Raw genomic sequence first — 24,514 nt, 5'->3', positions numbered from 1 at the left:
ATTAGCATAATATTTGAATCAGATGTAGCTGGGCACATAATTCGTGCTGCTGAGACCTGCAAATTATTTTCTAGGTTGTAGTATTGTATGAATATTGTCCCACTGATAAATACAGTGCAAATAGTTCTGTCCCTTTGGATAACACTGAAGTGGAAATAAAAATCAACAATAGACTGAACAGTTCCATGTCTGTAACATTTACCACTCTCATCTTTTAAGTCATAAGGCTCTAGGTATGTGTGTGTGTGACATTAATAAATAATTGTAAAAATGAATATAGTTACATTTCTAAATAAAAATAGTAAAATTAGCTCTATGCTGCTCAGTGCTCCTGTAGCCTACCCCAGAGCGCCCTCTCGCGGCTGTAGACGGTAATGTTTTCTCTTGGTCTTGAATAAATGCGACTTATAGTCCAGTGAGATTTATATATGTTTTTTTCCTCGTCATCACGTATTTTTGGACTGATGTAACTTATACCGAAAAATACAGTTAACATTATTATTATTATTTATTATGAGAGTAATTGACACAGACTAGAACTTTAATGTTTCACCCAATTCAGCTCAGATCTTCAGACTCATCTGACTCGTGTTGCTTGTATAACTGGCCAGACTTACCTTCCCAAAAAATCCTTTTAATTTTATTTCATAAATTTAACTATATTTATTTCCACTTCACTGTTATCCAAAGGGACAGAACTATTTGCACTGTTTTTATCAGTGGGACAATATTCATACAATATACGACCTAGAAATAATTTGCAGGTCTCAGCAGCACGAATTATGTGCCCAGCTACATCTGATTCAAATATTATGCTAATTAACAGTGAGCGGTGGTTTCAGACATTACAGTGCTTCACTCGCACTGACTCTTATTCTGTCTGAAAGAATGACAAGACCGAGTTGAAGGCGGAGCGATTACACCAATCAGATGAAAGCAGCGTTTCAGCTCCGCCCACAAGTGCGAATGAAATATTGAAGCCATAAACCGAAATGATCAAAACATACACGGACCAACTGTCTTTTCCATCTTGTCTCACTTGAATCCGCTCCTTGAGATTTGAGTCTTTGACCTTCTGTAAGCCCCGCCTTGTTCACACAATGATTGACGTGGCGCGAGGGCGGGGACACGTGATCGGCTCGGAATGCATTTTCAATGTGCACATTGAATTTTGCTACATTCATTGCGGGACACCGAATGAAAATGCAATCGTAAGTGTCTTGACTGTGAGTGTTAATGCATTTAAGAAAAATAGCATTTAAATGATCATTTTGCCACAGTTTTTGCTTTAACATGTTAGACATATCTAATCATTTCTGTAATACATTTTCATTTTAATTTTGCAACTTATAAAGCGTTAAAATTAATATTCATTTTACATATTAAAACTGGTGTAGTAAATGGCAAATGAAAATTATGTAATTTAATTTTCATTTTCATTTTGCACCAAACGTTGCACAAATGTATTGGAAAATGTAAATGTAAATACAGAAATGCATTGCCATTTTACATATTGCATTGTCATTTTGCATATTACATCCCAAATTGAATAATGCTACCCATATGCTTCCATACCTTCAGACCTTAAAACACTATTATTGCCTCAAGCTATATTAGTCTCAATCTTTGTGTCAGGCAAGATGTTTCAAAGCATTAGGACCCAGTAGAATCGTTACTGAAATGCTGGTCTGTGAGGGACTACTGCTGCTTTCGATCAATGCAAGGAGAAGAAAAGAAAAAGGGAGTTGGGAGAAATCAATTCCTTCATAATGTTGCATTTCAAAAAGAGTGTGTCAGCAGGGGGGCGTTTTGAGACATTGCCCTCAAAGGTTTCCTTCATTACTGCAATGGAAGCACAAAAAAGCCCAGAGGAGATGACGAGAGGGTCTATCAGGAGTATGTAGCAGGCAGAATTTACAGATTTATTATATCAAAGGATTTTCTTTGGCAAAACTGTGTTGCATATTCTAATAGACACTGCTTTCATAGCAAACGGAGCATAAGCATTTGTAAATTAGGTTGAATTTACAGTACAGGCTTACCGTGGGGGTGCCCAGTCATGTCGAGTGCAGTCTAAAAGTGTGCCCACATACGTCTTGTTCCTCCAGGTAACATTTACAACCAGCATACCTGCAAAAAAAAAAAAAAAAACATTAATAAAGGAAATAAGACTTCAGCTACTGAAACACTGTATGGAGTGATGGTGTCTTTTACTGGAGCTGAACGAATGCAACCTTTAGCAAACTACCATCATCTGTTAAACAGATCACCAGGACTAGACAAAGCTAAAGCTGAGATCATCTCAAGTCAAAAATCTTTGGGGATGCAATGCCCATGTGCACGGTTTAATCATTAGTTCTCGATCTACATGAGTGAGAGATGGCAATAAAGATAAATGAGTGCTTGCTGGCACAAGTATACTGCGTATAAACATATAAATCTAGAACACCTCCTGTATAAAGACAACAGGAACGGCAGGGTGCACAAAAAGCTGTTAGTATGCAAGAGAAGGATAGCGAGAGCATTACTGGTCAGCCCATGTCCTTCATCTGACATTTCTGCAGTATGCTGGGACTCTATATGTGTTTTGGACTGGAATCAGTCCTGAAAGCTTCATCCACATCCAGGATTCCCAGACCTGTCAACTTCAATCTCAGCTTCCTGCACGTTGTGTGCCATCTGCTTGACATTAAGCACAACAAAATCCAGACATTGATAGATAACAGAGTCCCAAAAGAGTGACATCAAATTAGTCTACACTGACTGAACCTCGTCTGTTAACACCAGGTGGCAGCAGCTATCATTTTTTAAGGATGTAGTATCAGGAAACATCAATTTGCCTGGAAGACGCAACTCCTCAGCCACCCACAATGCAATTCCACCGAACACAACAATCAAGCAACTGACCTTCCTAAATGCCACACAAAATTGATCTATGATTTTGAGGACCGTCTCTGTAACCTCTCATTATGACTGACAAAGCACGAGATATCTGTTGGATTTCAAGCTGCAAGGCGTTATTCGCAATGGGCCATTAATTAATCTAAAACAGCTTATCAAGAGGTGGCAGGCAATAAAAATTTCACACTGCAGTCAACTGCAAAGGGAGACAAAACCCTCCATGTGTTTACTTCTGCCTTTCACACTGCGTTTCCTTGACAACTGGCAACTGTGAGCAGCCACTGCAACGGCGCTCATTCCATCTCAATGACACAAGTGTTGAAACTGAGCAGAATACTCAAATCACGTCTCAGAATGGGAAATATCGATAATTGGCCTTTTGTACAAGATTGAAAAAAAACACCACTACATCTGCTAACAATTAGCATGACATCAGCAGTTGCTGGAATGGCGATTGTTACCACTGAAACACCAACGATGGTGGAGCAAGGTGAAATGCACAGCACCAATCTTCCAATTCAGTGTCATTCCATTGGGTATAATTCACTGTCATTCTCTGAAACATATAATATCATTTCTAATGGCACGCAGCACTTAATTCCAGCACCCTATAAAAAGCACGCTGTAATCGTAACCCTGTCTGATTCTTTCGGTTTCAAAGCCTCATTAAAACACACTCGAACAATCCAACAGGCTGGGAAACGGGAGTGTACTCACTTCCAGAAATAATAAAGAGTATTATGACACAGGTGTGCCACACAGCCAAAGGGAAAACACTGCAAAGTACAGAGAATGTGTGTGTAGCTCACCTTCCCTGCCAGTGACCTCTACGTGTCTGCAAGTCTCTTGACGAAACCTGAGCACAAGACGTCAGCTTTGAAGACATTTGCACCCTTGCACCAGAGACCTTTACTACAGACTACTTTAATTTTTATAAGCAGAGAGAGAGTGCAGGCACCCGTCTGCTGTATCACTCTCCCGCATGGCTCGTATTTCCACAGTAGACCTGACCTGTTCAGACCGACGGCTTCCTAATGTCTACCAAACACAAACGGCCTTCCCAGCAAACCTAGAACGTTCCCTCAATGTTAGCATTTGGTTCCATTTCTGGGAACCAAAATGTGTTTTACGAAATTTCTTTAGGTTTTTTTTTTTTCTTGTAACAAACGTTTTCAATGTTGCAGGAATGTGTCTTGTGTCTTTTTGTTTTAATAACCTAAGAATCTGACATTTCCAGAATGTTCTGAAAACCCAAACTCTGCATGCTACACCATGAAAACGAAGCCTTCAAACAACAAAAGAAACATGAAACAAAACTAGTCTTAAACCAACAATCCCTCACTTCACAGTGCTATGAACATAGCATAGTAAAAACCTCCCCACACCCCATGTCTCCAATCATCTGGAATTAGTCACAGATAACCTGAAAATCATCTTGGCGTTCTCACAGGTTTGGTCGTAAACAGATTAAGACAGCGCTCCTAATTGTGAAGATTAAGGCAAGTGAGGCGCTGAGAACAGGGGGTTGGAGGGCTGTTTGAACTGGCTACAAACAATGAGACATAAAACCCAAGCTTGTTTCCATCTGCTCATGAAGCAGCCATTTATTCACTCTCGAAAGCCGCCCAATCATTAACCAAGCTGTAACTCTCTCCCTCTCTCTGGGGAAGGGAGCCTCAGGCAGTTGGTTCCACTTATCTGGTGAATTCTTTCAACGTTACACACTTCCCTCCTCTCTATGCCAGTTAAATCTTATGCAATCTGCAATTCTGCAAATGGTTGACAAACAAAAATACATATCCTAATGCCACTCGGTTGGCAGCAAACCAAAGCTCTAAGCAGAGCACTCGCTCCAAAGCACACGGAGTTAAATCAGACTCTTTTAGCTGATTCGACGTGACAGATTCACTGCAGCCATTGACATGTTAAAGTACCATGCCATTGTTGGTTGATTTGGCAAGAGCTTGCCCAAACTTTCGCTGTACATCCCAGTGAAATTTTAAGAGGATGGATCATTACGAGTCTATGGATCACGGCAAATGTGATGGTGAACAAGCTTAAAAAGCACTTGCTTCATTGTGCTCGTCTTGGCTGTTTTTCCCACTCGCTGCGCGGGGCTCTCAATGGCTGTTTTGCATACCTCTGTGCTGCCTAGCTGCCAAGAGAAGCAAATTGGTGTACCAGACAAGTCCAAACTAAGATCGCAGGCAAATTTTCAAGGCCAAGAGAAGAACTTGCTGTCTCACAGAGTTATGAAATAGACACTAAAAAGCCCTGAATGATTGACGCTAGTCGACTAAGGGCTCTTGTTTGTTTGGTTTCACTTTTGTTTGGAGGGCAGGTAGCACTAAGCTACATTACATGAAAATAACATTGGGAAACTGATAGCTTAGAAAGACTGGGTGTCGATGTGCAAAAACAAGACCCCTTATACCACACCTAAAGAATACCAAGATCAAATGGATTAAAAGAAACATTCCTTGAAGAGAAAAAAAACAACATGCTGAATTCAGCGGCTAAAAGTACTTTCTTTGGGTTAACCCAGCACAGAACCTCGGCAGTGACTGGAAGAATGGAAATCTGATCCCACAACCCCTTCACCCAAAGAACAGTTCACTTGTCATCTTATATCCCATTTCCACACAGTGCCCTTGTCTCCGAGCAATAAAGGGGTCCTCGCCATTGCTTTAGGCCCCTCAGTTCAACCTTCCCCCAATAGCCCCATCAAAGAGTATCCTATTGGCAACAAAGAACTGACAAGCCCAAAAAAGAAAAGGGGGGGAGAATAGGGGCCCTCACCGCCTGAGTCACCAGTCTAATTTCTTCCGCAAAGAGTTTCATTATTGGGCAACCATGGTTCCTGTAATCTGCCCCAGTGTCCCGCTGGGTGTGGGGAGGGGGCGAGACCTCAAATCCACCGGCATTGACCCAGCACCTCCTTTCCCATTCTCTTTTAACTCGTCATTCCCCCTCTTTTCACTGTCTGAAGGTCAAATGGAGAGAAAGATGGTGGAAAAGGGCTTCAGTGTGACCAGGTGAGACAAAGGCAGGCTAACAAGTCACTCGTGAGTGCCCAAGCTCACGGAGAGTCTGTATTCGATGGTGTTTCAGAAGTTACTGTGTCAGGTTAATTTGGGATTAGACCCATTTTTTTTTGCACAGGGTCAAGAGAGCAGAAGCAAGAGGCTGTTAAACAGGATACAGAATATAGAGACAGAAGAACATATATTTGACCCTGGAGCACAAAACCTTAAGTGTCTTAAGTGTCAATGTTTCGAAATTGAGATTTTAACATCATCTAAAAGCTGAATAAATAAGCTTTCCATTGATGTAAGGTTTATTAGGATCGGAAAAATATTTGGCCGAGATACAACCCATACAATGTTTGTTTAGGCTATTGCTAAAAATATACGCCAGCAACTTAAGACTGGTTTTGTACTTTATTTTCAATATTCATATGACGTGATCATTAAACCACTTAAGAAATATATCATAAAGGAAATTGTGAATCGAAAATAAGCTCATGCTAATAAAAGACAAACACAAATTTCCCAGTTGGACATCTGTTTTTGCACGAGACTATTGAAATCATCTTAAAAAGAACTGAGAATAGAATTGGTTGTCAAAGACCTGATTTTTTATGAGGCTGTGATCCTTGTGTTTGCTCGGGTGGCTGCCTCTGCTGATTATCTGGGTCACATGACCGAGGTGAGCGGGTCTCCTGAGAGAGGAGAGGGGAGGAGAGAGAAGGGGCCCTTCCTTTGTAATATCCATACTAGTGATTTGGCACAGCTGAGTAACTTGTGCTCAGCAGAGGGGTGAGAACATCCCCTTCCCCCCAGACATCCATCCTCAGCACTTCTTCCCAGTGGATGATGAAGGGTTGCCATGTGGTAATTATAAACCCTTGAGTAAAGCGGGAGGATGGTATCCTGCTTTACTCATTTCATTCAAACCTGGAGAATAAACCCAATGAATCCATGTTCCCAGGCGATATCTGCCAATACGCTTTCATATTACAGAAGAGAGCTCCGAGGAACTAATGTCAACACTGTTGAGGTCCTTCTTAGCTAGGATGTCTTCATCCGTTTCAGATTTTCAGCTTGCAAAAGCCAGAAGAGAAATGAGAGCGAGAACGAGCTGCATCTGGTCATTGTTGTCCAAATACTGACAGCTTGCCAAGTGCTTACAGGAACCGAGAAAGCTAGCCGGATCCCCGCTGCCAAATGTAAGAGCTGTTAGACGAAGAGGAGAAAGACTTTGATGGAAGATCTGAGGAAGAAAAGAAGAGACGAAAAGGGAAGTGTGGAACAAAAGCAGAGCAAGGCCTAACTGAAGCTTGACCACAAACAGAGAGAGAAAAAGACAGGCTCGATCTGGCTTGGGAAGGTCCGTCTGACTGACAGAGGAAAGAAAGAGACAAGAGAGACTAAGAAAAGGAATGAATACCACACTCTCCAGGGCAAACATGACAGCCCAACAGAGCTCTTTGTGCATTTTCCAGACCAGCTTGCCTGAGCAGACATCCACATGTCAAGTGTCTGTCTTAATTACATTCCTTCGGAAAAGGGGACAATAGCTACGACACTAGACTTCTGCTCTGGATTTGGACAACTCCAGCGTGTTTATGACAGACACGGCGGTTGGAGCGGTGGAAACGTGCCACCAAGAGAAAAGCTTTTAGACAGCTCCAAGGACCTCCTCACGGCAGAGTAAACAACCTCTAACTGTTTGGAAAGGTCTGGCTGTTCTCCAGAGCTAAGTCTGTCTCATCTCCTTCACCATTTTCCTTTTAAGACTTGTTTCACAATCACTTTTATTTCTGGAAAAGACAAAGGATTTGTGGTTGAAGCTTATTTGGACACCAGAACATCATGCTTTGAAGATGCTGAACACAGGAATGGTTATGGCCATCTCCCAATAAGAAGAGAACTTGCTCTAAGACGCTGGCACAAAAGGACAGCAAGGGCCTGGGATGCGTGTGTAGAGGTTTGCCTCCAGGTCTCAGGAATCTGAATAACTCCGACCTGGCAAACACTGCGCTAGTTTTGGCAAAGCCAAGGAAGAGTCGCGCCAGCCCACCACAGGGATGTTTTTCTGGCAAGGACCTCCAGGATCCATAAAGCACTGGAGGATTTAAGGCTGACATTTGGGAGTGTCAGCAGGTGGGGTCGACAAGAGACCAGACTCCTGGCGCACAAATGCATGCTGTTAAACTGCTCTTGCATAATGTCACTTTCTATGAGCCTCTTGCTTCCTTGCCAGATCTACGGTCTCTCCTCCGTGAACCTCCCGTCAGTCGCTCTGGTTTTGAAGAGCCGTCACAGGCTGATGGAGGAGGGTCTGGGTTGCCAGCCCACGAGGAAGGCGATCTTGATCCGCATGGCTCCCCCAAAGGTCAGTGTTTGGAAGTGAATTTACAACGCAAAGAGGTTCTATAGCCTTAAGGTGCAAATGAACATGACTTTAATTAAACAGAATGCAATGTTTTGGATGAGAATCATACACATATGCAGAATATGCCATGCATCAGTGATGCAGAAACTAGCCAGCAGTGCAAGTAAATTTCTATTAGCTGGGGTGATGTTTTCTGATTGCCAACACCTACAACTACAAGACCTGTCCATTTTCACCACAGAAGCCATTACTGATCCAAATCAGTTATCGCTGGAAAAAAACGAAATAAAAGCTATAATTATCAGGTATAAAAATATACATTTTTTAATTTCTTTTGATAAAGCATTAGTCAATACATTGTAACCAAACAAGAAGAATAACTATTTTTATTAACTAACATGCAGTAATGAAAAAAAATGGTTCATTTTAACTAATGTTAAACCTTATTTATGTGAGAACTAAACTAAATCAAAAATCTTGAAATTTGAGTGCACTTAAAAACTTTAAATTACAAATTCAAAGCTATAATGATATTGCCTTGTATGAACTTCATGAAAAACCACACTGGTGTTATTTAAGCCAAAGTACATAAGATGGACCAATAACCCATAAGTCCATCCATTACACAACTCTCTGAAACTGTATGAGAGGAACAGAGTCATCAGGACTGGAGGTAAAGCGAGACGGATGGAGATATGAAGAGACCGGGGAACACAGGAAGCATGTGACACAATGAGCACAATTTCTCTTTGTTAGCAAAGCTAATAGAACGAGCGGGCAAAGGTGAAAGTACGAGCTGCACCGCATCTTTTGACCTTGTCAGAAATTGTCAGTCGCAGCGATTCTGAATGTCTCGCAACAAAGAGGAAACATGGCCGGGTTTGGAATAACAGACATCAGCCAAATAGCAGGAACACACAAACTTCAGAGGACTGAGGAAGAAAAACCGAGAAAGGTTAAGCTTTATCAGGTGGAGAAAACAAACTGCGATGTCTGGATTTTGTTTGTTTATAGCACAGACACACACACAAATAAAAGACTAATGGCTACAGCGACTCAGTCCTGACATGCAGATCTAAACAGTTTGGCACGAGTCCTGGATGAAAAACATCAGTTTTATGGGAGAAAACGCTCTGCGTAATGAGGCAAACAGCACTATTTCAGTCAATCACCTGCTGCAGCTCAAAGCCAAGCGAGAATTAGTGTCCAAGAAGTAAAAGAAAGCAAATGTAAGTGTGTTCTCCCTAGTGTGCACTTCACCAGATGGGTAACAAGCACAAAAAAGGCTTGATTATTTACATACGCACAATATCCTGCGAGCATTTTTCGGGAAACCACATATTAAACATCCTTGCTAGCTGCATAGCATCCTGAGAAATCACACAATCTGTCAGCCAATCAGAAACCAGCCAATCGTAAAAGTCTTTAAGGGGCAGGGCTTTAGTGAAAGGACATGATCTAATTATTTCAGTGTGGCGGAAATTAGGAAAATCCCTAAAATAATTTTCTGCACATTTAAGGATTTTGAGTAATCAAAATAAAAATTTGAATCATGATGTGACTTGCTGCAATTGTGTTATTTTAGTTTTATGGATATACTAGTCTTTGTTAATATTTTGAATTAGATTTTATTATTATTATATTCAGGGTTATTAGTGTAAAATAAAAACACACACACAAAAAAAATAATCCGTTACTTGACAAATTTTAACTGACACAAACTGAAATATAAAAAAACGTTTTCTAATATATTAAAATATATTATATATATTAAATATATTAAAACAATATAGACGAAAAAACTAAAACTAATAAAATTGACCAAAAAAAAAAACTAAATTAGAAAAACTTTAATATTATCTAAATATTACATAAATGTATTGACAAAAACGTTATAAATATATATAAAATCAAACTATTAAAAAAATTATAGTGATACTAAAACACTATTTTTAGTTACTTTTTCATTGTAATTTTAGTTTAAATTTAAGTAATTTTATTTTTAAAAAATTGGCAACTAGCTGAAATAAAATGTTTTTAGATTTAATTGTAATAATTGTAATTTAAATAAAGATTGTTTTTTTTGGTTTTAGTGCATGATAATAATTGATAATAGATAATAAGCATTCATTTACACACGAGCAGCTCATGATCCAGTGTTTTCAGCATCCCAAGAGCGGCTCAGTTTCGCATCTCTGCATATGTTCTGAGTTTGAGATGCTTACGATGTGCATTTGAAAACGCAACATGCCCCCAATCATCTTCCCAAAATTTTAATAAGAAGCACTTATAAACTAGCAGTTATTATCAAAACTCGGACTCCCTGCAGGTTTAAATGGTTACAAAATAGTTTTTTGCCAAACTGTGCAACCCTACAAACAAATATAGAAAACTTACAGCATTTTAAATCACAACTCGCAGAAAAATTGCGATTATATTTCCTTTCAAATTGAGTCATTAAATATAACAGTGATTCAATGTTTAATCATGTAACATGCATCTGGCTCCAGCTCTTACCGTCCTCGGTTTCCTGCCACACGATGCCCTCCAGGTTAACACTGGTGCCAGGCTCACAGGGACCCAGACACTCGGGCTCGGTGGCCAGAGACACGTCAGAGGTGTTGACCGCTACAGAGCGTGTACGGACCATGATCTGCTCACACGAGGACGAGATGTCACTGTTGCTGACCGGAGCGAGGAGCTGGAGCGCTGGCGAGACCGGAGACTCCATCTGCACGAGATTACAGAGAGAGTAAAAATAAACTCATAATAGAACATCAACACATTGTCCATCAAAATGTAACCATTTTTAAAATAATGTTTTAATAACCTAAAGAACTTTTATCCATTATGTGTGGAATGCAAAGTTTCCATGGATGATAAAGGTTCTCCATGGAACCATTAAAACCAATAAAGTAGGTTTAAGGATTCCTCAAACACAGCACAAAATTAATAACAATTGGAAAAAATGGCAATTTTGGACTTTTTAAACTAACCTCGAGAAACATAATAAATAAAAAAAATGGAGTCATCTCAATTATCACCAATAAAATATGGAGTGCCACAAGGATCTGTCCTAGGAAAAAACTGCCTGTCATTAGCTGAACAAAAACAAGAAAACACTGCCGGCCTTGTTCAGTGTTCCCTCCCTTCCCCAGCGAGCGCTCTTGAATTTACAGTCATGTTACTAAAAATTCACAAGACCACAGTGTTTGCGAGGGAACTGCGGAGTCACGCACTCTAACTCCAGTTCTCAGAGCCGATGCGTCTGACATGAAGGGAAACACATTGAGACGATATCACTGGAAGCCACAGGGCGACTGCGAGCTCTGCTTCAGCTCCTTCTCTCCAGTTGGGTGCATTCCATTGGCTTCAGCCGGGATTACTGGAGGATTAGACTGAGGGTGTCTCATTCGAACACCCGTCCTCTGTTACTCTACTGTAAGTGCTGTTTACACACACACACACCACAAACATCTATACCTGAGGACTATTAAAAGGTAATGTCAAACCCACATGGAAAAGCCTGATGAGTGTTAAAGAGCTCAATGAGAGCCAGTAAAACCAGTGTGGACCTGGAAACAACAACAAAAACCTCTTTAAATCCAATCAAATGACAAATCTTTAATAGACAGAGATTGAGTGCTCACCATCACAGTACAATAAACTTCACATTTTATGACTGAATACATTGCAATGCATCACAATATCATTAGAGATGCATGATATATCGGTACGATATCGGTTGATATTAGATACTTGTTTTAATTATCTTAAAAGCTCAATTTTAGATATACAATAATTATATTACAATTGTATATATTTATATATTAATTTTTTTTATTATATAACATTAGAACATTTTTGATTACTTTAACATCACCTAATGCCATGATTTGTTGGTTACTGGTTTGATGCATAGGCCTGAAGTTATTGGATATAATATTAATTAAATAAATTTTAATTAATTCAATTAGTTTATATTTTAAAAAAAATTGTAAACACTAAAATCACATCACAACATTAAAATGCACAGTACAGGAAAAATTTAAATACATTTATTTATTAATAGAATTAGGCAAAAAAATATTTAAACTTAAAACTAGGGGGAACGATCATGTATGATGAAATATTGAATATCTCTTGATAAAGATAAAACAATAACTGCCATTCCTATCAAATTTAGCATAATTAACACATTAACAATGTTAATAAATTATTCAATAATGAAATATTTATATATATATATTTAATTACAATTTTGGAATAATTATAATGTAAAATTATTGCAGAATTAACAGTATTTTAATAATCTGGTAGATCCATAAGTATAATAATTGTATTTTTAATTGTGCCAAATGTGAGAGAGACAGATAATGTAGGAATGTTTTTAATATATCTATCATGGTTAATTTCACTGGTTCACAGCAAATGAGGAAGACTTTCTGCTTAAGACAAATTGCATGAAATGACAAATGTATTAAAAAAAAAATGGTTGAGAAGCAGCAATATATCATATGATTGTGTCAACACAGCCTTACGTTCCCAAACCATAAACTGGAGCATGTATCTCCTCGAAAAGACCACCAAACGCTTACCATACGCACCAGCCGCTAAACCCAAACAGCGTGAGGTGGAACGTCTTGCTCTGGAAACAAGAGCTAGATTAATACAGAACCTCCGAGGGAGAGACGGCGAGGTTCAACAAAAACAACGTTGGCTTCCTGGCTCGCTTTCTCATTTGTGGTCTGAAGCACACTATTAGTGGTTCTGAGCTCGTTTTCTTTGAGTTTCCCTCCAAGTTTGGCGTACACTAACCCTGCTGTCCACACACACCCCAGGGATCCTGCGGTTAACACAAGACTCAGTTTTTCAAACCATTTGCACACCAAGCCAAAAAGTAAATCAAGGATGTTTTCCCCCCTCTTTTTTTATTTTGAAACTATCATTTAAATCACCATCATAATCTGGGCCGACGACAGGCTTTACTTCTCAAGTACAATTGCGTGAAATGAACACCTCTTCAGGAAAGAAACGGAGTCAATGGGCGACCCAAGCGAGAATGACACCTGATAGGACGCTTGTAAAAGGATTCGGGAACCATTTCTCCGCCAATCCAGAAGGACTAGGGGGATCCCGTTGGGGTCTGGAAAGCATCAGGCAACCAAGGGAAGAAACCCCTTTCAGCGGTGCAAATGATCTCGCCAAACCCTTTGAGGAGGATGATGAAACTAAGAAGTCTGGGAAGGTAGACTTGAAGAAAGCAATCTCCCCCAGTGGTACTAGAAATTCAGATTCTTGGGGAGCTGAGATGTGGCTGAGGAAAATCACATCTGTTAAACATGTCACACATTAACTTGAACTGCAACACGCCGATGGAAATAGCAGATGCCTCGTGCTCAGAGACAAAGTAACGTCTAGCCACAACAGAATGACCGCACAGGTGGGTGTGCGCGATGACAGCAAAATGTTAGAAGAGAAAAAAAAACCCAAGAAGGCCTGCCAAGACAAGCTGCTGCACCTCTGAGATGCACTTTGTGGTTGAAAACACGGGATATTCCTCTCCTGCGATAAGAACACAAATAGCACTGACATTTGAGAGCAATGTGGAAATAGCAAATGCAGATTAGTGTAGCAGAATAAAAAGCTTGATACTGACTTGATAAAAACATTAAAAATGCATCATAAACAAAAATAATACTGTATATTTATTTAAGTGCTACAGGCTATTATTTAAGAGTGCACAATATTAAAATGACTGCCGATACACTTAGATTTATTTATTATTATTTTGTCTAAACATTATCTAAAAAACAAATAAACATTGCATATAATAATAATAAATAAAAAAATATATATATATATATATATATATATATATATATATATATATATAAATGCTTCAAGCTTTTATTTAGGAGTGCACAATATTACATTTCTTGCCGATACAGTTAGATTGAAACAGTTTACAATTCTATTAAATTTTGTCCAATAACATTTTTTTTTTATATTGTATCTTTTTTATATTGTATATTAAATGTATACACAAATAAAACAGATTATCATGTTAAACACTACAAGCTTTTATTGTGGGTGTGGAGTGCACAATTACATTTTTCAATTTTTGCCATGATAAAGGCTAATATTAAAACAATAAAATTCTATGATATTTTGCCTAAATATAATTTAAACAAAAACAAACAAATAATAATAAAATAATTGTTTACTAAAATCAAAACAGTAAACAATACAATCTGAAGTGCTTTAAAGAGTGAAAAATATTAAAGTTGTAGTCATTAATAAAATGTTTACATTAAAATAGTAACTTTTTTATAAATTATCTATAAATACATTGCATGTAATGAAATATATATTGATATTTACTATAAAATATAATATATTTTTTTAAAACAGTAAAAATGTTTTAAGTGCTACACATGAATTTAAGCATCACAACATTGTCATGTACAGTATATTAGAAAAGGATGTATATTAGTGTGATTAAAATATTAGTGTTATTGAGTACTAACTTTAAATGAGCATTAGATGTTGCTGAAATTAATCCTAATCCTCTAAAATGTATTAAAAAAAAATCAATAATATCAGTTTACAACCGATATGTACCGATATCGCTCTTCCTTTATACTTTTTTTGCTTTTTAATGGAAGTTCCTACCGTTGTAGCTTGAAGTCCAGGAATGCCACAAAAGCAAAATAATTCAAAGCATATTTCACTTCAACTTTAAATAGACTAAAAGCAAGGGAACACCATGATGCTTTAAACAAATCATCAATCAATGCCTTTCAGTATGTCGACACAGTTTAACAAACGTCACGTTATGTTTAGATGTACTTCACTCTAAGAGGCCTTTCAGGTTAGCGGCACTAATCCGAGCTGTGTAAACACCAAACCCGCCGAGCTCAGATCTGGAGCGCGCAAGAGGAAAAAACCCAAGTCAGTTGAGAAAGAAAGAGGTGTTAGGAGACTTTAAACATCCTCTTGTCAGTCTCACATCCTGAATGAAAGAATAGTTGCACAGGAGGGAGCGAGAAAAAACCTGCAATCCACCGCATGAGAAAACAAAGTCTGCAAACCAATCAATGGTTGGAAATCAAACGCAGAAAGAGAGCAGCGCTTAAAGCGAAACACTTTCACACTGCCAGCCAAAACACGGCACTCATGCGGTCTTGATTCTCCGAGGCCGGCTTTCTTTAAACGCACAATGAGGAGGTGTCAGATTCAGCAGGCTTTGGACACTCAGACAAGGTTGGTCGAAGTCTAAGTGGATTAAAAAGCCAAATAATCGCGTAATTAGACACTTTGCAGGAAATGTCTCTACTGTTTATTCAGTTCACCAAGCTGTTTTCCCAACTGGAAAGGACTTTTTGCCACAATAACTCCTCTGTTCCAGTGTCCAAGCAGGCTTACATAGGCTGAATCCGTTAATATCTCCAAGGTCATAAAACAAATGGGGCTCTAACTGCACTGGCCTATAATTAAAGAGCAGGGGTGAGTAAAAATCTGATTCTTGGAAACCAAAAACTGTCTGTAATTTGAGTTGGAGTAGCCTCTGGAACCTGCTCTGCTGACCACATTAGAGGCACTAAATTGGTACGTACAGAGATGTCAAGCATTGGCTCGACCTCTGGGGGCAACGGGACAGAAAGCACTTTGTCACGCACAAGCACTCAAGAAGAGCACCATGAAGTGAGTTTAATTGTCAATATGAATGAGCCTAACACTAATCAACGAGTGTAGCTTAACTGTACGATCATCCATTCTTCAGATTCCAAAAAGTGTAACTGTTTAGCCCTCTAATGTCTACTGTATCATGTTTGATATGCACAAAACACAAGAGAAACCATGAAGGAGAGCTAAATCGAGAGCAAAGGAACCCTTTGTGAATCAAAACAGCATCTTCAAACAACGGAAGCAAGACAAATGCCTTGAACAACGGGGGGAGAAAAAAAAAGTGTGAAAGAGCAAAGAGGGGAAAAAACAACAAACGACAGCCACCGCATTAACAGTGCCATCCAGTTTCTCTGTAACCTCCCCCTCCTTCAGAAACCACACTCAGATTCAGAACAGACATATGTCTCATTCAAATCATCTGCCTGCCTTGCTTATAGTGACAAAATTCACTTGGTCCAATGTTCTCCGAACAACTCGACCCACCCTAAAACACACCATTTAATGACGACTGCTCACAAAACACTTGCTCTTGTAAGATGGATCAGTGCAGTTTATTTGGACCAGTCTGCTCCACTGTATCACAATCTGTAAGTACGATTAATTTCCGACACATGCTGTTCGCAGTTGACCAATCACAGCAGACCGGGCCAACTGACCAATCAGAGCAGAGCAGGCTCACGGAAAGGAGGGGTTTAGAGAGACAGAATCTGAGAACTGTTTTGAATGAATCGTTTGAGAATCATTTGAAAATTAAGTGAAATTAAATGCATATTTTAAGAAACCAAAAGCATTGCTTGCATGCATGTAAACCTGTTGTAGGAAACTTCCAAAACAATATTAGGAAGCTTCAAAATGGCATAAAAGGGAAACTTTAACATCAAGCAAACCGAGAGCACAGTTAACATTATGAATCAAAGCATTTCCATACTATGTTTTACAAAGCTGTGGTTTCTTTGAAGGGCGTGGCTCTAGAAATATGCAAATCTAGGTATTTAAAGGGTTAATTCATCCCCAAAATAGAATTATTTCGGCATTCACTCACTTTATATTTTATGCATAGAAAAATGAATAATAATATTTTGAAGAATTTTCTATTATTTTGAACCCTTCCATTCAATGAATGTCAATGGGGACAAAACACAACATTGGACCCCATTGACTTTTATTAAATGGACAAAAGCAAAACATGAAACATTTTACAAAAATGTCAGGTTCTGGGTTTAAAAAGTCATTCGGCATGAGGGCGAGTAAACAAAAGCAGTTCTGATATTGTACCCTTGCTGCACCAACCTCAAATGTATATAGTTTGTAACACTATTTGAGCATCAAGAAACATTTACATGTCTGATTTATTGCCGATTTAAATACATTTGATGTATTTTGGTTTTACATGGCCAAAATGGACGCTTTTCACATTTCAATAATTGTGGAAATGTGTCACGGGTTGCAAAAATGGTAAATAGCTTACACATACGGCCGCTGAGTATACGTTAGAAACACTGAACCTGACAGCCTACAACTCTCCATTCACTCCTTTTTCAACAAATCAAAGCTTAAAAAACAAGTCAACACAACAGCTGAACTCACAAATAGACTAGTGCTTCCTGATCCATCCCTACTTGGAAGGTACAGATATTAAAAAGCACAAAAAGCAGATGTGAAATGGAGAGATTTGTCCTGGTAACAGCATCCCTGTGGATTTGTTGTTTGAAGAGCAGCACTAGCCTCTCCACCAGGCTGGCTCTCTTTATCGTGACAGAAGTCTGGCTGGTGACTCATTATGAGAGTGCGGGAGCTACAACCGCCGCCGAGGGTTTGACAGCGAGACAAACTGACAGGTGAACAGAGCGCGGCACTTCAGCCATGTTTACCACAGAAACCTTGTTAGCACACCTCAGCAACAGCAGGCACAAACACACAGTTAGCGTAGCAGACAGACAGGCGTTATGCACGGTTGATCTGCTTCCATTGGCCAGCGAGCAGAGCGCAGCAGAGGCAGGGTATCAATTCTGGAAAACTGACGAAAACACTCGGTTTCCTGGTTCAGACCACAAACAATGACACTATCTGAGAGACATTTTATACCACCCTCGAAGCGGATGATTGGATTGGTTCTAAACCGGCGGCGCTCGTTGCCAATCAGATGCAGCGGTTGACTGAGTGGGCGGAAGGCCAAGCCGAGCCCCGTGGGATAATCGGAGGGAGTTTCCCTTCATCCGACGGCCCTTAGCAACAGCCTCTCAGTGAGCCATCACCTGTTGCTAAGAGGATGAAGAGACGCACATCCTAGCAACAACAGAAGGAGCGACTCTCTACTTCCTGGAGAACAGAGAGATACCTTCATGCCACACGCGCAACAAAGCAATTATGAGCGCTGAGAAAAAAACAGGAACAAAACATTCTCACAGCGCTTGATAAAACCACAACGTCAAATGCAATCAGCAGGAAACAAAAAGCAAAACATGCATCGTTTTCACACGCCAGATAAGAAAGCAAGCAAAATGCTTCTAGTTACCTGTAAAGACGCTTCTAACCGGCTCGGCGTTAGGAGATGAGTGTGTGAGCATGCATTGCTGTGAATGTGAAAGCGTGTGCATGTGTGTGTGTGTGTGTGTGAATGTGTTGAGCAACTGAAAGAGAGAGCCTTGGAAAGGAAGCAAGGAGTGGTAACCTCAACAACACCTGTGTGCTGCTGCTAGCAACCAATCGTGTGTGTCTTCTGTGTGTCAGCAGATGCTCAGAGCTAAATACAGAGACTGACTGGTGAGAAATAAAATAAAAACACTAACATCACTGCTACAAGAACACTTTAGCACTTACTAATATATACTATTAGAAAAACAAGCCATTCAACATTTACTATAATAATACGCTATATTTAACATGTGATTCAATAATAATATATTATTTTATTGTTGTTTGTTTTAATTATAGATATTGTATTAAATTAAATAGATAATAAACTAATGCTATTAGCAGTATTATTATAAAAAGACAAATACTATTAACATAAAAATTAAATACATAAATATTTTAAAACTAATATTTATCAATATCAATATTCAAAAACATTTAAAAAGCTACATAAATAATGATATTAATATTATTTAAAAAATGTATGTTAATATTTAAATAATTAGCAATAATTAAATCATTATTAAATATAAGATATCAGTAGAGTAAAATAAATAGATTATATATTAATATTCTAAAGACATTTTAATGTTACTATTTTAATAATAATAAATATTATTGTAAAGTAACACTTGACTCTTGTCCACACACGTGCAGATAAAGAGTGGACTGCTGGACTGAATAAAGATAAGGGCTGTTCACATTAAAACGGTCCCTCCAGGCTGCTGGGTTGAAAGTCGTGTTTTACAACAACATCTGGGCTGTTAAACAAGCAATCAAAGCCAAGCAGACCCGCGTCTACACGTTTGCACCACCACCACCACAAAAACATGACTCTTAAACCAACCATTTCAGTTGATTCATGCAACCAACCAACAGATGTCTCAATGGTCAACACAGCACTAAGTTAAGACAATGAGTCATGGTCTGCTCCAGAACTAGAAAACACTATGAAAACCAATAATCCTGGTGTCAACTCGTACTTTCTTCACTTGGTTGCTACTAGGTTTCTCAGCCTTCCAATTCTCAGTGAAGTCATTGTGAAGAGAGATTGTGAATGTATAATTAAATCACACCGATGTGAAATGCAACACATTAAGCCAGGCTTTTACTCACTGGTAGTGTATACACCACAGCATTTAGACTGGCTTTCTCTGCTTTCGCCCCAGTTTCTCGAAGATGGATCAGCGCCAGTTCGGCTCTGGGGTGCTCTCACTTTTCAGTCCATGCGTGAAAACAGAGAATCCGAGAGGAGAAAATGAGTGGAAGAGAGCGTAGGGGGGAAAGGGGAGTGTTGGAGATGTATTTGTGTGGCTTGAAAAAAGAAAAGAAAAACCTGCTCTGAGTAATCTGACCTCAACGTAAGTAAGAGCCGAGAGGAAAATCTCCCCTACAGACAGCATAACAATCAAGATAGTGTTTCCTGCGTGGGAAAAAGGAGCATAAAAAAAAGACTGGTCCTAAAAGCATGCAAGTATTCAGGGCAAACAGCCTGCATTAGGCCAGATGGTAGAAGATCAGTCTGCCCAGAGAGAGCAAGAGACCTCCGATTGCCTGATAACCACACAAGCTTTAACGGATGGCTTAACATCTATTGATTCCATAAGGAAGTGCATGCTAAGCTGTCTGGAACAGAATGCGATTCAAAGGCTAACAAACAACTCTAAGTAAATGCACATGAGACCATCTAAGCAGTCCATTTTGACCCACTCTGTCCAATCGGTCTCAGTCGTTAATGAAACTAGCTTGTGATACGCTCGGCTTCAGCTAGCGAGGCCAGAGCTTAATTTCAAGAAATGAAGGTGGAATGCATTTCACGGTATAAACTCGTCAAAATAAACAGAAGGAATTTACTGATGGGAAATGGAATTGACTAAACAAGTCGAGTACAGCAAGCTAAAAGATGCACAGGTGTGAACCTCAACCAAGGGATGACAAGATTGCAAACTGAAACCCCGCAGTCTCGTTTCTCCATCTGTGGATTTCAGAAGCTTTGCTGAGCCCTGTAATATTTCTGTGAAGAGGTCACAGACCGTTTCCATCAATACACCACTGAGACCGAGCTTTGACTTCTCAAAGTTTGTTTTGCACCATTTAAGCAGTAGGAATAAATGGAAGGAGTCAGCGAAAAAAAAAAAAACACTAAGTTCGAATCGCTTACAAACCCTACTCCACATTTGTTACAATGAAACCCATTTACTTCCAGAATTTCAAAAGTTATGCATTTAAACTGCTAAAGATGAAAAGTTTTGTTGGACACAAAACTGAACGGGTTCCAAAGTTCCATCTGCTCTGTCGAAACTACTGGACCACCCCAAGGTTTCTCTACTAACCAAGTCCCGCCCCCTCCTGACCTCAGGTCAGTCCACATTAGCAGAGCTCATTACAATAACAACACATTCAAGGTCAGCCACTGGTGCACTGGCAGTAGGGAGTGGAACGAGGGCAGGGTGGGTCAAGAAAAAGCTGATGAAGATAAGGAGCCCTGAGGGACCACAGAGAAGAAACTGCTCTTAGAATTTGGCAATGTGAAGTGAATAGGGAACTGGTGTTAGCGTTAGAACATTCCAGAGGAGATAAACTTGTCTAAATGCTGGATAACAACCCAGCACATGCCAACAATCACAAAGAGATTTTGGATTTAATGTAATTTGTAATCCTATTCATCTATGATCTGTAGCAAACTAGCCTAAATAAGCCAGTGTCAATAACTAGAGGGATATTTTCTACCTTAATATAATGCAGGTATACATCCTTAAGCCTCATCTCTACCTACTGAGGTAGCTTTCTTCTGAAACGGAACTTCTCATGTGACTGATTTGGAATAATCTACATGACATTAGCACTTTGCTAAGCTAACTGGGTAAAAAGCTGTACAAATAACATTTTATAATGCCTAAAATGTCATTATGGCTTATAAAGTGAGAATTACATTTACCTTTAAGAATCTTAAAAATAAAAAAAACTCAAAATCCATTTGTGCTAAACAGTACCATATGTATGCTGGTCTGCTTTTATTTTGACTGTGCACATGCCTCTTTTCCAGCTGTTGTCAGATATCTGCTAATCAGGAGAACTGAGACAGCACATGGCTAACAGCAGCGAACCGCATCAAAAGCCTAATGCATCTGACTGAACAAACAACCCTGGATGAACGGCTTGAAGGTTGGCACAATAGCCACATTCCCACTGCCGGGCCAGTGCGGGGCTATTAGCCTGGGGCCAGTAGCACCGAGGACAGAATAACACAAGCGTTTCCACCGTCAGAGCCTGAATCTAAAACACACCCTTTACACGCCTCTCATGAACAACGTCATGCAACCCCATCATTTCACAAACAAAGAGAAGTTATCAGAAAACTAAGAAATAAGTCACTGGAACTAGCGCAATCACAAAACGAACATGATAAAAGCAGCCGTTTGTTTGCATGCTTTGTTAAATATTCAAATTCAAAAACATTGATGTTTTACTATAGAATAAGTGATACACCGATCATAATGAATGACTTTACCAGGACTCAAAAATAATCACACAGAAATACATGTTTCTATTTTATTTATTTTTAATGCTAAAAAAAGAAATAGCCTGCTTATTCAGTCGAGTCTGTTTCTGTTTATTTGCAGCCGCAGTAGGCTAACATGGCTAATGAGCTTATAGAGGACCAGGGACAACAGCAGACTATGATGAAGCGCTCTCTTCTCGTGTTGTGAGGTAAAAGCTAAATAATTGTAGAATCAGGAAATACAAAAAAACGTTAGAATTCAGTGAGACCAGAAATAACACCACTCAAGAAAAAAAAGAAAAAAAAGATTTGGGGGTAGCTATTACAGATAAGTTATCAGTAAAAAGCAAGCTACTAAAAAGGGAGTAACATTTAAAATGCATGCTATGCTAGAACTTGTCTATTGTGAGGTTAAAGAGTCAAGAATGAAAATGAATCATGATTACAAGTTAAATTACTGGTTCTCCAAGTAAACTTAAGGCTAGAGGGCCAAGTGAAAAAAGAGGTAGAATAAGAAAGGCCAAAACGGGAGGAATAGCGTTCCATGCAAGGCGGAGTTGACCCTTAGACCGTGATACTATTTCCGCCCCACTGCACATCTCAGCTGCCAGACCTTACATCACACACAAACTCGCTTCAACCTGTCTTTAACAACCACAAGCTTACCTCTGAAAGCGGCTTGAATGCCACAGACTTCAAAAAACAACCTCGCTCCTTTTCTCTCCTCTCACATTCTTGATTTACTTCACCTCCCACCGTGTCCTCCCTCTCTTTTCCTCTGTTTTCCCACTTACTCAAACGGCCCTCTCTCTGAAGGATCCATGAGTAACTGACACCACTCTTGAATGTTGAGAGCCGCGGTACAAGGACACAGCTTGTTCGCCCAACAGCAGGAGGAGGGAAGGGGTGGGTGGGTGTTTTTGACTTGGCAGGGCTTGGAGAAGCTCTTCAGGCAGAGTTTAGCTGCTGGGCGCTGGCAGTCAGCCGACACTGCTGGTGTGCCGTGGGCTACAGGGAGGATACTGCATCCTCAGTCAGCAACAGACCTGTCACTTACAGTGAGTTATCTGCAGGGATTTAGAGAGGGTGAGAGAGAGAGAAAGAGAGGAGGAGAGAGAAGCAACTATTCATAGCCTCTCAAAAGCTTCCTGTTACTGTTTAGCAAAGAAGGAGGGAGGGACAGGAAAACATCACTAACCATAATCAGCCAATGACTATCACCACAGTCCAGATGCCAGCTGCAACAAGATCCTTTACTGACGATAATCTCTAAGGCTCTTCTTATCTAAAGGGGTTTACTGTACATGGCCACAGGTTTTGGACTGGTACTTCGGAGAGAATGGAACAGAAACACACCAATACGTTAAGCAATCTATAACAATTTTTAACAAGTCAAATTAAAGTTTACACAAACAACATCCAGTTACCCATTTCAGACAAAGCCACTTCAGCGAAATGAACATCTGAACCTACACTGAGAATCTGACACTGGCTAATGCTTTGCATGCATTCAAATTTTAAGAGGAGTGAGGTCTAAATACTTTTAGCAAGCAAGGACTAACACTGAGCAAACGGTTTAGAGTATGCAACGTCAACTGGCGGCCGAGGGCCAAATCCGGCCCGCCAGAGATTTCCATCCGGCCCCCAGAATAATACTGAATTCAGGAATAGCCTTATAAGAGAGAGGGGCTGAAAATTTTTTTCTCGCTAATAAAGGCAGGAATCGGTGTCTGTCTGTTTGCATTTTTATTATTTCAAAACCGCCAATCGACTTCACAAGGGAGTGCAGTGTCGCATTTGGTGCAATATAGATGGACCCGCGAGACGCGACACATTCAGAATTAATGAACTTTTTAGTAAACTACAGTCACTCAGAACAGCGCGAGCGGGAATCGGCGCACCTAACGCGGGCAGGGCTTGCTCCAAGAACGGACACTGCACTAGTGATATACGCACACACAGGTCTATTAAATTAAGCAATACTTTTAAGGTAGTCTAATATTTTTCAGACTAACAAATTGGCACAGTAAGGGTAGATTTAAATAAAGAAAAACTAAATTTAAATAAAGAAAAAATGGAATTTAAATAAAGAAAACCGAAGTTTAAATAAAGAAAAACGAAATTTAAATAAAGAAAAAACGAAATTTAAATAAAGAAAAATGAAATTTAAATAAAGAAAAAATGAAATTTAAATAAAGAAAAACGAAATTTAGATTGATAATAACTGGTAAAAATGAAAAAAAAAAAAAAAGTTTCTATTATTCTATTTTCCACAATGTCAAAGCAACAAAACACAAGCTCAGACATGCACTTCGGTCCATACAAACTCTGCTGTTCTGCGCTCTAGCCAAATAACACTGCCATTGCTGGAACACGCGTTGGTTCTAT

At 39.4% G+C, this 24,514-nt stretch overlaps 1 protein-coding gene across 5 annotated transcripts in view; it reads right to left on the bottom strand.

Moving 5' to 3' along the window:
* Positions 1-24,514, bottom strand: part of LOC127946754 (zinc finger protein 609) — a 78,377-nt gene that overhangs the window by 9,371 nt on the left and 44,492 nt on the right. For 4 of the 5 annotated variants that reach the window (XM_052543498.1, XM_052543500.1, XM_052543499.1 and 1 more), the window contains 2 exons: positions 10,816-11,029; positions 2,043-2,130 (listed from right to left, as the gene is read on the bottom strand). In XM_052543498.1, the coding sequence (XP_052399458.1) occupies positions 2,043-2,130; positions 10,816-11,029 (302 nt within the window). Of the gene's footprint in view, positions 1-2,042; positions 2,131-10,815; positions 11,030-18,505; positions 18,636-24,514 lie in introns of those variants that run through there. The other variant, XM_052543502.1, reaches the window with a different exon arrangement.

The sequence above is a fragment of the Carassius gibelio genome, chromosome A25 (assembly GCF_023724105.1).
Source record: "Carassius gibelio isolate Cgi1373 ecotype wild population from Czech Republic chromosome A25, carGib1.2-hapl.c, whole genome shotgun sequence".
Classification (NCBI taxonomy): domain Eukaryota; kingdom Metazoa; phylum Chordata; class Actinopteri; order Cypriniformes; family Cyprinidae; genus Carassius; species Carassius gibelio.
This window is presented reverse-complemented; position numbering and strand designations above follow the sequence as displayed.